At 44.1% G+C, this 14,198-nt stretch overlaps 1 protein-coding gene across 5 annotated transcripts in view; it reads right to left on the reverse strand.

Annotated features, from left to right (window-relative positions):
• Nucleotides 1–14,198, reverse strand: part of LOC131591636 (ceramide transfer protein-like) — a 311,936-nt gene that overhangs the window by 181,899 nt on the left and 115,839 nt on the right. For all 5 annotated transcript variants that reach the window (XM_058862535.1, XM_058862539.1, XM_058862536.1 and 2 more), the window contains one exon: nucleotides 2,918–3,034. In XM_058862535.1, coding sequence (XP_058718518.1) covers nucleotides 2,918–3,034 — 117 coding nt within the window. The remainder of the gene's footprint in view (nucleotides 1–2,917; nucleotides 3,035–14,198) is intronic.

Below are 14,198 nucleotides of genomic sequence, written 5' to 3' on the forward strand. Positions count from 1 at the left end.
TTGGATCTCCTATCGGGAAAACAATTGCGAGTGGATAGAGACTATCGGATTATGTTGGAACAAGAAACCAGGGGCCAATCCCTTCCATACTTTCATAGGCCTGAGGGATTATTGGGAGGATCCGGCAAAAACTAATAAAAACTGGGAAGCTCCCGATGGAATTTACTGGATATGCGGGAAAAAGGCATACAGTGAATTACCTCGGAAGTGGAAAGGGTCATGCACACTCGGACTAATTCGGCCATTTTTCTTTACACTACCAAAAGGTGAAAGTAAGTCCCTAGGGGCTCCCCTCTTTGAAACCCTAGCTCGACAAAAGAGGGACCTAAAAAAGATATTACCGATAGCAGGAGGGAGTCAGAAATGGAACGAGGAGGAATGGCCGGCCGAGAGAATCATACAATACTATGGTCCGGCCACTTGGGCGAATGATGGCAGTTGGGGTTATAGAACCCCCATTTATCTCCTCAATCGGCTCATTCGACTGCAAGCGGTAATGGAGGTAGTTTCAAATCACACCTCAGAAGCCCTGGAACTCCTAGCAAGGCAACATTCTCAAATGAGGGCCTTTGTTTACCAGAACAGACTGGCTCTCGACTACTTGCTAGCTGAGGAGGGAGGGGTGTGCGGGAGATTTAATGAATCAGAGTGTTGCATGGAAATAGATGATTATGGCGAAACTATAAAGGGACTAGCTGCGGAAATCAAGAAAGTGGCACATGTGCCAGTTCAAAAATGGAATTCTATTCTACAAGCCTCTTGGTGGGACCAAATTTTCGGGCAAGGGGCTTGGTGGAAAAAGCTAGTATTCTTTATAGGATGTTCAATAGCCGGAATCATCTTTTTGCCTTGTTTAATTCCTTGTCTGATTAGGCTAATACAATCTGTAGTGCAAGGAATGCAAATTGCCACCCTCCCAATAGATCCGGAAAAATCACAAGATAAAAATGCCCTTCTTTCTAAATTACTGATTTTAGAAGAAGAGAAAGAGAGTGATAAGGCATTAAAGGCCTTAGAAAAATTTGAAAACAAACATATGCTGACCACTGAAATTGACAATTAAACAAAGAAAAAAAATGATAATGAAAAAGAGTAAGAAAAGGATACTTTTCTTTAAAAGAAAGTGTGAAAGTAACGAATTTTTAAATGTGATAAATTATTAGGTGGGGGACTGTAATAAATTATTGTTGTATTAAAAATTCAGAGTGTATATAAGAAAGATATGTTTTGTAGGAACAAAACAAAATATAAAGCATAGAAAAATCTCTCCTCAAAGTAGGATGAGGCTTTTCTCCAAGGAGTTGCTGATTGCCAGCAACGCCCAAGATAACTAACCCAAACCGGCCCATCAACCCAAACAAACACACAGGACACGGACCATCAGGAAAACAATGAAACTAGCTCGGGAAATTATCTACCTCCGGACCCAAGCAACGCCCTGCGGATTCCAGGGGGTAGAGAAACCGATCAGTGGAAAAAGACAAGTTCCAAAAGAAAGACTTCGCCAGACTTAAACATTTCTGTGTTGAAAAAGCAATCAGGGGAGACAAAGGAGGAAACCCGGCCGAGATACCCATCGGCACCAGCCTGGATTCCACCACCCTGTCATGAAAAACCTAACATTGCAACACACAGAGTCTCCTTTACATATGAGGAGATTCTGGCCGGACACGAGATAATGTCATCATTCTATGTCAGGAAATCCATTCACTGGACAATCAAGGACACTTGGTGAATGGAACCTGCCTGGAATTTTGGCCTGAGGACTTAAAAATCCTATAAAACCCCAATCCTGAGGATGCTCAGACGTGGATTTGGGAAACCTATACCTCTGGTGTAGACCCCTGTCCACCCAGCGCTGCGCTGATCTTTTTATTGTGGGTTTTTATCGCTGTTTTTACTTATTATTGTTTATTAATAAATTTCTCTTTGATTTTATCCCAAAATTGCCTTTGCATTTATAACACAGTTCATAGGAAGAGATAAGGCATAGATGAGGAAAACTGAATGAAAATCCTGATGAACAATAGGGCCTTAAAAGAGAAGGAGACAAAAGCTAGTAATCAGATACAGTTAAAGCACCTAAGTGAACAAAGAGATGAGTCTAAAAACCAAATATAAACCTAGGAGAATGGACTCTACGATTAAGAAGTTTAACATTTGTGGCATCTAGATAAGAGGGATGATTACAAACAAGCAGTGGGTCTGCTGATAAGATGCAACTATCACTGAGAGACAGAAACAATGGGATGGATTCCATTGAAAGAGGCACTGAAAGAGCACCATGAATTCCACAAGAGTTAAGAATTAAGAAGGGATTATGCATTAAGGGGGGGGGGGGGAAGGTATCCCAGGTATCAGGCATTCCAGGAAGTCTGTACCTCTCAAGTACCTCAGCCTATGGGGAAAGAGAGAAGGGACAAGCGGCCAGGAATTAGGATTAAAGGGAGGCTGTGTCCTCCAAAAATTTGAGAGACCCCAGGGGAATGCCCCATGGCCTCTCCCTTTATTCAAATAAAGTAAAAGGACTCCTCTGTTTCCTTTTTGGACATAAACCTCTGGTGTTTGTAGATTAATTTTCCTGACATAGATAACAACCAATTCAATAATCAGTGAGAGAGGATAGCCAAAACAATTAAAATGTCACTCAAACAATGCAAGTTTTTTTTCTTTTTCAAGCTAGAGAGCTCAGGAAAGGTTCAGTTATTAGCTCACAGTTCTCTAAACTCTTGTATATCAAGGATAAGCAAATCAATTCCTTTGGAACATAATTAACATCATGGCTTCAATCTTGCAACTTTTATCTTTCAGAAATACCTTGAGCACTTTAATGACTATACATAGAAGCTTACAAGTCTCTGCAAGCACCACTAGATCTAATGAGGGACTGAAAAAGGAAATCAGAAAAAACACATACCTTGTGTTGTTCTATTGCATCTACCCACTGTTGTCTGTGGTCTGGGTCCTGAGCTCGGAGGTACCAAACACTGTCATTTACACTGATATCAAACCTGCATTCGTCAAAGTCATGAGGCTGTGAAAGAATGTAAAAATAGCTAAAATTATCATCATGATAAACAATATCTCACACACTAGAAATACTGCAATTAGAAAAACTGATCAATATTGCTTTGAATTCATCCTAGATTTTAAATTTGGTTGTATGTAGCTGTCTCAAATAGTGAACATAATACACTTGCATAATAAAAAATGCCAATCTTTTGAAACAGAAAAGCCAGTTTAGTACAGTCTTAACAAAATTGTCACAAAAAAGTTCCACACAAACAGTGATCAAACATTCCAAACGAAACCTTTAGCAAAATAACTACTGGACACAGCCAGGAAAATATGTTTTTTTAAATTTCAAAGTAGGAGAGAGAAATTAAGGTTATTGCTATCAATATAAATTTTCAATGGAAGAAACACATACATCATAGCAAAAAGCACCAGTATAGAGACATAAAAGCAGAATATATCAAAATTACAAGGAAGGCAGGAAACTAAAGGAAGCTGTGGCACCCTCTGCTTCAACTACCTTAACTAAGAGGACTGTCAGATAATTGGGAGCAACATGCAATCCCTTCCCATAGGACCACTCAAATGTATCTACCTTTCAGTTCATATGCCTCAAATAGTAAAATGCCTTTAATAGCATTACAGTGAAGCTAGTAATGAAAGTAAAAAGGAACAAAACAAGGATCTATTTTGCCCTGTGACACTGTCAGTTCCAAGTTACTCCCTAGCAAACATCCAACACAAAAAAACATTTTTTTGTCCACTTCATTGAAAACTATTCTCAACAAAACATAACACAGGTAGAGCTGAACACTTTTTTGAATTTGAATACAAAGAAATGTTACACATAGAAGCACACAGTCTGTTGACTCTAAGATTAAGGCAAACGATGCAATCTGAAAGGCAATAAATATTGATTCCAGATGCCAAAGAAGTCTATACCTGTTAATATCCTTTACTGCTCTGTGAAAACATTCATCTTGCAGACAAGTAAAGCACTGTGGATCACTTGTAAAACACTACACAAAAGAAAACCTAGAAACAAATCTCATTTGTTGTGTTCTGTGCAACAATTTGGTGTCCATAAGAATTATTTTCTAAGGATCTGAAAATCAGAAGCTACTTACATATAATAGACAATGTTTCTTGTTTAAATATACTAGAGGAAAAAAACTACAACAGAAGGCAACATTAAAAAAAAACAAAGAGCTAGGAAGACTTCAACAAAAGTACTTGAAGCATCACTTTTTTTTTTTAAATACCTTCACTTATTTGGTCAGGCATCTTAACCCAAGGTGAATTTAAATAAATTTAAATTAAAAAAATAAAAATAAAATCCATCAACTGAGAAAGCTAGCAATAAAAAGAATCAACTGCAGCTACCAATTGCCTTAATACCTGACCATCTCAACTTAATTCAACTTCATCCTACCCACAAAATAGCAAGGCCATCAATGTCAGGACAAAGCACAGAGACATTATTTGTATTAACATATTTCCAAAGTCAGCATACTAAAGAGATAAGTGGTGCAGCTGACAAATTCCATATCCCACACAGAAGCTTGCCACTTAATAGCTACTATCGTTATAGCACACAATATAAAACTGCTGTTTTCTCAAGCCCCACATTGGGCACCAAAAAGGACTGTGGTAGCTTGACCCTGGCTGGACGCTAGGTGTCCATCAAAGCCACGCTGTGAATCCCACTCCAGAACAGGGTAAAGGAAATATGAGAAGCTTGTGAGTTAAGAGAAGGGAGAGATCACTCACCAATTACCGTCACACTCAAAATAGACTCAACTTGGGAAAATTAACTGAATTTATTACCAGTCAAATCAGAGTAAGGCCAGGAGAAGTAAATCCAAATCTTAAACACACCTTCCCCCACACCTTCCTCCTTCCCAGGCTTAACTTCATTCCTGATTCTTTACTGCCTGCCCCAGTGGTGCAGGGTTAGGGGGTTACAGTCAGTTAATCAGCTGTTGTCTCTGCTGCTCCTTCCTCCTCATGGAGAGGACTCCTCACACACTTCCCCAGCTCTAGTGTGGGATCCCACCCACAGGAGACATTCCTTCACCGTCTCCAATGTGAGTCCTTCCCATGACCTGCAGTTCTTCACAAACTGCTCCAGTGTGGGTCCCTTCTACAGGGTGTGATAAATAACATAGAGAATAGAAATTTTCAGTTCCCCTGATGTTGCTGGATAGAGCTTAAAGACTAACTAGCAAAAAACATAAAATAATGTAAAAGTATGCAGATAGGATGATAAACATAGCTGAAAACAGTGGAGAAACAGATCATGAAGAACATAGTGGCTTTTTGGCAAGTTATGTAACAAGAAGATACAGCACATGCCCAAAGAAAAAGTTCAAGGCAAAGGCACCTCTAATATTGAAGCATTCAGTGAATATGACCACCAGAGACCCCTTTAGACAACCCTCTAGGACTATAAAAGGACTTCCAGTAGGAGGTGGATGCATGCAAATTAGTTCTTGGAAAAGTGATGTTTATGTTTTAGCTAGGAAGTATGTTGTAATGAATATGTACGATCATGATGGAATAAATACCCCATTGTAAAGTTTAACCACACACATCTCATTAAAGGAGAGATCCTTCGGTGTGTCCAGCACTGATAAAGAATGCCTGCTTTCTAATGCTTCAAATTGTGTCAGAAAGTTTTACAGATGACTTTGGTATCAGGTGTAGTCCTTCAGGAACAAACTTCTTCACCATAGGTCTCCAAAGGGGTCACAAGTCCTGCCAGCAAACCTGCTCTACCATAAGCTACTCTCTCCATGGGCCCACAGCTCCTACCAGGAGCCTGCTTCAGCACAGGCTTCCTATGGGGTAAGAGCCTCCTTTAGGAATCCACCTGCTCAGTTGTGGGGTCCTCCATGGGCTACAGGTAGACATCTGTTTTGCCATTAACCTGCATGGATGCAGGAGGACAGCCTGCCTCACCATGGTCTTTACCACGGGCTGCACGGGAATCTCTACTCCAGTACCTGAAGCACCTCCTCCCCCTCCTTCTCCACTGACCTTGGTGTCTGCAGAGTTGATCCTCTCACATAGTCTCATTCTGCTCTTTGCTAGATACAAAAGCTTCTGTGCAATAATTTTTTCCCCTTCTTAAATACCTTATCACAGAGGCATTACCACCATCACTGATTGACTCAGCTGTGGCCACCAGCAGGTCCATCTTGGAGCTGGCTAGCACTGACTCCAGCAAACATACTGTAAGCTTCCAGCAGCTTTTCACAGAAGCCACCCCTGTAGCCATTCCCCTGCTACCAAAACTTTGCACTGCAAACCCAATGCATGGAAATAAGGAAGACCCAGGGAACTAAAGGCCAGTCAGTTTCACCTTTGTGCCCAGAAAGATCATGGAGCAGATTCTCTTGAAAACTATGCTAAAGCACATGGAGAAAAGGAGTTGATTGATGACAGCATGGCCAAGTGTTGTAGTGCATCTAAAAATCTTGGTATCTCCCAAGAGTAAAACTCACCTCCAGTTTGTGTAATGTCAGTTCCTACCTGAGAACCTTTTTCCCTTCCCCCTTCCCATTGGCTGTGACCTCCCTGTATCCCCTGATCACCCCCACCCCCTAGTATAAGAGGTAAGACCCAGGGCATTTCAGTCTCTTTCTTGCCCCGGATGGACGACAGACAATAAACCCGGGATTATTCCAAGCAAGTTTGGGCCTCCTGTGTCTAGATACTTTGAGTCCGTGTTGTATCCACTCCAGGACCCCCTCCGCCGCCTGTGTCCCGTGAGGCTCAGGGCTCTCACCACGGGGGGTGGGACAGAGGGGTCTCCTCGAGAGAGGATTGCAACAGCCAAGCTTTGGTAGCAGGAGGGGGGGCTACAGGGGTGGCTTCTGTGAGGAGCTGCCAGAAGCTTCCTCCATGTCTGGCAGAGCCAATCCCTGCTAGCTCCAAAGATGGACTTGCTGCTGGTCAAGGCTGGGCCAATTAGAAATGGTGGTAATGCCTCTGTGATAACATGCTTTAGAAGAAAGAAAAAAAGTTATTGTGCAGTTGCAATTGCAGCCAGAGAAGAGCAGGATGAGAATATATGATAGGAACTCTGCAGACACCAAGGTCAGTGGAGGAGGGGGAGGAGGTGCTCCAGGTGCCAGAGTTGAGATTCCTCTGTAGCCTGAGGTGAAGACCATGGTGAAGCAGACTGTCCCCCTGCAGCTCATGGAGGACCACGGGGATGCAGAGATCCACCTGCAGCCTGAGGAGGAGACCCACACTGGAGCAGGTGGAAGCCTGGGAGGAGGCTGTGACCCTGTGCAAGGCCCATGGAGAGAGGACCCCACGCTGAAGCAGCCTGTCCTTGAAGGACTGCACCCTGTGGAAGAGTGACCCACACTGCAGCAGTTTGGGGAGATCTGTTGCTCACAAGATGGATTCATGTTGGAGAACTTCATGGAGAACTGTTTCCCATAGGATGGACCCCACGCTGGAGCAGGGGAAGGACTCCTTTCCCTGAGCAGCATGAGAAAAAATGGGTGAACTGACCATTCCCTGTCTCCCTGTGCTGCTGGGATTTTGTTAGCAATAAATGCAATTAATATCTCTAATTCCAGCCTGGTTTGCCCTTGACGGTATTTGGTGAGTGATCTCCTCTGGTCCTTAACTCATGGAACCTTTGTAACTTTTTCTCCCCTGTCTCAGCTGTGGAGGTATGAGAAACGACGCTCACTTTTAAAATTTTCAAAGGTTTATTAAACCTTAGCAAAATACAACAAGTGACTGAATAAGGAAAAATTACAGCTCTGGGAGCATGGAATTAAACCGCCATGTGCTCACCCACAAAATGGGTGCTCCACCTTTTATACCTTTGGTGTTGCATCAGGCAACCCTAGCCCCTCCCAAAGTCTGCCAATCAACTCTTCTTCACCATCCATTGGTGGAGATTGCTTTCTTGCAACTTGATTGGAGGTCAGGTGTTGTCATGCCGTGCCTCCTAGTAACAAGCCTTCCCTCCTCCCAAATGCCTCATGCAAGGCACAAAGGTACATGCCCTCTATCCACATGTCCCAACTACCAAGTCCGTCCCTTAGCAACCATACAGGGGGAAAGGGGACTATGGAGAGAACAGAGGACATCTAAACAACAAATCACAATAACATAACTATACATCAATATAACTTCTCTTAGCATACACATAATACTCATCCCTTAATTGCAAGAGCCAACCATCACATTACCTATCTATAACAGAGGAGAGTGAGCGGCTTTGGTGGGTGTTGTAGCTTGACACTGGCCAAATGCCAGGCACCCATGAAAGCCGTTCACTCACTGTCCCCTGCCACAGCTGGGCAGAGAAGAGAGAAAATTAACAAAGGGTTCATGAGTTGAGATAAGGACTGGGGGGAAAACACTCCAAGGGCAAAACAAGCTTAGCTTATAGGTACAAAGGGAATTTATAATTAACAAAATCAGAGGAGGATGAGAAGTCAAGCCCTTAAAACACCCTTTTCCCCCCAACCCCTCCCTCCTTCCCACTGACAGTGAAGGGAGACAGGGTGTGGGGGATTTGGTCAGTTCATCACCTGAGATTTTCCTTTGCTGCTCAGGGAGAGGAGTCCTTCCCCTGTGGGACTATGGGGTCCCTCCCACGGGAGACAGTTCTCTGTGAACTTCTCCAGCGTGGGTCCAAATCTCATGGGCAGCAGACCTACTGCACCTGCTGCAACATGAGTCCCTTCCATGGGCACACAGTCCTTCTAAAACTGCTGTGGCCTGGGTCACTCTTCCATGGGGTGCAGTCCTCCAAGGACAGGCTTCTCCAGCCTGGAAGCAGGGGAGCCCCTCTCTCCACCAGGTCTTCCACTGGATTACAGCCTCCTTCAGGCATCCACCCACTCCATTGTGAGCACCTCCCCCATGGGTTGCAGGTAGATTTCTGCATCCCGTGTGGACCTCCATGGACTGCAGGGGGACAACCTGCTTCACCATGGTCATTACCACAGCCTGCAGAGGAATCTCAGCTCCAACATCTGGAGCACCTCCTCCCCCTCCGTCTTCACTGACCTTGGTGTCTCCATGTTGTTTCCCTCACATGTTTTCCCCTTGTCCACTTATCTAGCTAGAAAAAAACTCTGCCCACTTTGTTTTGATTTTCTTCTTAATTATGTTATCACAGAAGTGTTACCAACATCTCTAATTGGCCCAACCTTGGCCAGCAGCATGTCCATCTTCAGAGTGTCAGGAAAATTAATCCACAAACACCAGAGGTTTATGTCCAAAAAGGAGACAGAGGAGTCCTTTTACTTTATTCGAATAAAGGGAGAGGCCATGGGGCATTCCCCTGGGGTCTCTCAAATTTTTGGAGGGCGCAGCCTCTTTTTTATCCTAATTCCCGTCTGCTTGTCCCTTCTCCCTTTCCCCATAGGCTGAGGTACTTGAGAGGTACAGACTTCCTGGAATGCCTGATACCTGGGATACCTTTCCCCCCCTCCAATGCATAATCGCTTCTTAATTCTTAACTTTTGTGGAATTCATGGTGGTCTTTCAGTGCCTCTTTGATCTTTTAGTGGAATCCATCCCATTGTTTCTGTTGTCTCTCACTGATAGCTGCATCTTATCAGCAGACCCACAGCTTGTTTGTAAAGACAAACCCGTCATTCCTCTCAATCCCTCCTCTTTTAATTTTTGTTAATAATTGTCTTTACAAACTTTAGTTATCATTGACTTTTTTTTTTTTCTTGGGTCTTTTTTTTTTTTGGCCTTGCAATTATTTGCAGTGGCATCACTACCTTTTGTAGCCATTTCTGGGTCAGTAGGCAAGGCTACTACCTACATTCCTTTGATCACATGTTGAATGAGTTAAGCAAGGGATAATGCATGGTAAAAAGATTAGAGTTGCTACAACTGGAACAGTCATAAGGAGGGCAGTTGGGGTCCAACAATTTAAACTCAAAGATAAAGTCTAGTCACAAATGCTCTTTTCTACATATGTGCTTCCTGTTCTATTTAGGCAATAAATGCCTCTTTCAGAAAAATGAAGCTGCCATGGACTTCTTTCTTTGTCCCAAAATTTTGTTCTATTATGGACTTCACTCAGGGTGCTCACCTACCATTTAGGTTCGACCGGGCTGGCCACTTATGGCCAGTTTTCAGATCTCCGTGGCCCTCTGCAGACTTAACAATTTCTAAGGTTAAAGGTTTTTGCTACTTCTTCTCTTAAAGTTAAAAAAATTATTTTCCCACTTTAGACCCAACTTAACTGAAAATATAAAGGTAAAATTATTAAGAGAAACATTCTAATAGTGTAATAATCTAATTTCCTAACTTAATTTTCACTTTCACGTTGTCTTCTACACCACCTGTGGCAAGTGAAAGCACAGAAACAGCTTAGCATAAAGAAAGCAATGACAGCATGGATTGGCTCTCAGTGACTGGAGATTTGAGAGTAGGGATGCCCATACAGACTATTTCAGCAGGCAGTCTGTGGGTAGGCACCCAGGGCTTCCCTCGATGTCGACTCACGCCTACTGCTCCAGTCCACTCCTGCGGAGTGTCAGTCACGGCTTCCCATCTTTCTTCTTGTCAGGAAAATTAATCCACAAGCACCAGAGGTTTATGTCCAAAAAGGAGACAGAGGAGTCCTTTTACTTTATTCGAATAAAGGGAGAGGCCATGGGGCATTCCCCTGGGGTCTCTCAAATTTTTGGAGGGCGCAGCCTCCTTTTTATCCTAATTCCCGGCTGCTTGTCCCTTCTCCCTTTCCCCATAGGCTGAGGTACTTGAGAGGTACAGACTTCCCGGAATGCCTGATACCTGGGATACCTTCCCCCCCTCCCAATGCATAATCGCTTCTTAATTCTTAACTTTTGTGGAATTCATGGTGGTCTTTCAGTGCCTCTTTGATCTTTTAGTGGAATCCATCCCATTGTTTCTGTTGTCTCTCACTGATAGCTGCATCTTATCAGCAGACCCACAGCTTGTTTGTAAAGACAAACCCGTCATTCCTCTCAAGAGCAATCAGGGATTGGCTCTACCAGACATGGTGGAAGCTTCTATCAGCTTCTCAAAGAAGCCACATCTGTGGCCCCCCTGCTACCAAAAAACAAGGCCATGAAAAACAACATAGTGGATACCTGGCATCTAGCCAGTGTCAAGCCACTACAGCTTCACTAAGGGCAAATAATGGAAAAGACTATTCTGGAAAGTTTTGAAAAATACCTGAAGGACGATGCAATCCTCACTCACAGCCAGCATGGCTTAATGAGGGTAAAGTCCTGCTTGTTGAAAATTATTTGCTTTAATGACAGGGTAACCCACCTAGTTGATCTAGGAAAGCCAGTAGATGTAATCTTTTGCGATACTGTCAGAGTATCCTTATAGACAAAATGTCCAGCATACAGCTGGATAACTGTGTTAGACGATGGCTGGGTAAATGGTTCATAGGTCAGGCACAAAGAGTTATAATGAAAGCAGTGACATCAGACTAGCATCCAGTCACTACTGTTTTGAAGCACATCCACCTTTCCTGGACTCCTTTATTTTTAAGGGCTGCTTCCCAAGGAACTCTCTGAATAAGTCTCCTAAACTGGTCAAAGTCTGCCCTCGGGAAGTCCAATGTAAAAGTCTTATTTTTGTTTCTCCTGATTTCACTAAGTATCGAGAATTCTATAATTTTATGGTCACTGTGCCCCAAGCGGCCTCCAACCACATCTCCCAGCAGCCCATCTCTATTTGCAAACAGCAGATCTAACATAGCCCCTCCCCTGGTGGGCTCACCCACCAGCTGCAACAAAAAATTGTCCTCCATGCACTCTAAGAATTTGACCCCCTTCCCTCCAAATTATTATAACTACAAAATTATGGGGCTTCCAGGCAAAGATATGGGAAAAGGATTAACAGTTCTTCACTAGTATATATATGAGAGGAATAACAAACAAGCTGTGGGTCTGCTGATAGATGAAACTATCACTGAGAGATAAAAGAAACAATGCGATGGATTCCACTGATTGATGAATGGAAAAATATATTTCCCTTTACAAACAAACTGTAGGTTTGCTGATAAATGAAATTGGATATTGAAAGATGAAAGAGACAATGGGGAAACACCATAAATTCCTAAGAATTAAAAATTAAGAGGGAGGGTTATACATTAGAGGGGAATCTTAGGTACCAGGCATGCCAGGAAGTCTGTACCTCTCAAGTACCTCAGCCTATAGGGAAAGAGAGAGGGAAATGTGGCCGGGAAATTAGGATAAAAAGGAGGCTGCGTCCTCCAAAAATTTGAGAGACCACAGGGGAATGCCCCATGGTTTCTCCCTTTATTCAAAAAAAGTAAAAGGACTCCTCTGTCTTCTTTTTGGACATAAACCTCTGGTGTTTGTGGATTAATTTTTCTGACAAAATGGGGGATTTTGTCCGGCATATTTCCACAGTCTGGGCTGGAGGGCAGCGAGCAGGGCTGAAGGCGCGCCTCACCCAGTTTCGGTGATCAGCTCTCCTTGGTGGCAGCCAGCACCAGGTGATCAGTTGGGTTCCTGTGACTGTCCAGGAGACAGACGAGTGGCGGACCAGGGGGGTCCGTGAAGAGTCCGCAGGGAAGGATCACTGAAAATCTCATGGGTGAATAAAATGGGATCTTCGGGAGGAAACCTGGGAGGGCACCCATGGAGGTTCGCACAGGTAAAACAGGGTACCCATGAAGGGTTGCAAGGAAAGCCCAGAAGGGGCCCCAGCAAAAGGGATGACGATCCCAAAATATCTCCAATGAATCCCTTGGAAGAATGTGGAGTTGGTTTACACATTCTCCCAGAGGTAATTAAGGATACAGACGTCCAAAGAGGGCAGTAAAGGAAAACTGAGAAGGGGTCTTGCCACTCCATGCCCAGGGGGACAATAAGGGGAGTTGACAAAGCGTCTTGATAACATGGGATGGACAGATCGTGTTGGTGTGTTGGAACAGAATTGGTTAAAGAGGAGAGTGGAGAGATATGGTTGATGCAAGGAGTGGCAGGACCAGGCATGGATGTGCAGGACTGGGAGCACGGGCTGGGGGCCTGTGGGGCTGGAAGGACTCAGTGCCAGGCAGTGCCTGACCCCACCACCCTTGGGCAGGGGCAGCGGTGGCTGCTGACCCCATGAGAATGCAGGACACCCTGGCAGCCTGTGGTGCTGCTGGCTGTGCCCGCCAGGAGCACCAGAGCGGGGAGGAGCTGTTTGGACAATGCAGCAGGACAGGGATTGGATCTGGTATACGGTGTGTGGTAGAGTGAGCAGAAGGAGGAAAGGTGAAGGCGATGGCAGAATTTTTATGGCCCAAGAGGGAAAAAACGCAGAGCCCAAGTGGTCCCCTGAGACAGAAGGGACAGGATCAGCCACAAGGACACGCAGAGGCATTCCCTCCCCAGCAGGGGAGATGCAACCCAAACAGCGGTTGGGAAAGAATCAGTGTGCTATCTGAAGGGCAGAGGGACAGTGGAAACAGCAGTGTCCACAAAAACAGCTGGACCCTCAAGAGGAGGAAGTCCAGAGGATAATGGAAATGGATTTTCAGGGATGTCAAGGGCTCCCATTGTACCAGGGACCCACCACACGGGAGCCTTTGTTAACTTTTAAGGTTGGTCTGGATTGAGAGGAGGTGTGTCTTAGTAAACACAGGGGCCTCTCAATCCACCTTAATTTTTATCCCTAAGGGGGGAAAATTGTCAAAAGGATCTTTGATTGTCCAAAGGAGTCGTGAAAACTGTGATTTCTTCTATAGGCTTAGAAATTTGAACACATGTTTCTCTGAGGGAATTGTGGAAATTGCAGTAAATTAATTTGGGGATTTAATTCATTTGTCTATGTAATATGTGTATTTTTTATATAATTCGCGTGTATAGTGCACAAAGATAACTCAAGCATAATGCATAAAACTTGAGCAACTGGAGGGCCACAACGACAGAGAGCTCAGGACCGTTTGCAAAAGGACAAAGGGGGTGCCAGGAGAGAGATGAATCCACTCAGATAAGACAAGCCACTAAGGATTCGGCGATCAGCATGTGATACCGATTCAGTTGACCATGCATCTCAATGTCGGTCTCCCAAAAGAAAAAAAAGCCACTCAGACTCCATCTCCTACTGGCAAAATCTCAGCAAAAAAAAATTCTACATCTCAAAGACTGCTTCCCGAAAATCCACTCAGACCTAATCCCCTTCCCAGAAAC

The sequence above is a fragment of the Poecile atricapillus genome, chromosome W, assembly GCF_030490865.1.
Source record: "Poecile atricapillus isolate bPoeAtr1 chromosome W, bPoeAtr1.hap1, whole genome shotgun sequence".
Lineage (NCBI taxonomy): Eukaryota > Metazoa > Chordata > Aves > Passeriformes > Paridae > Poecile > Poecile atricapillus.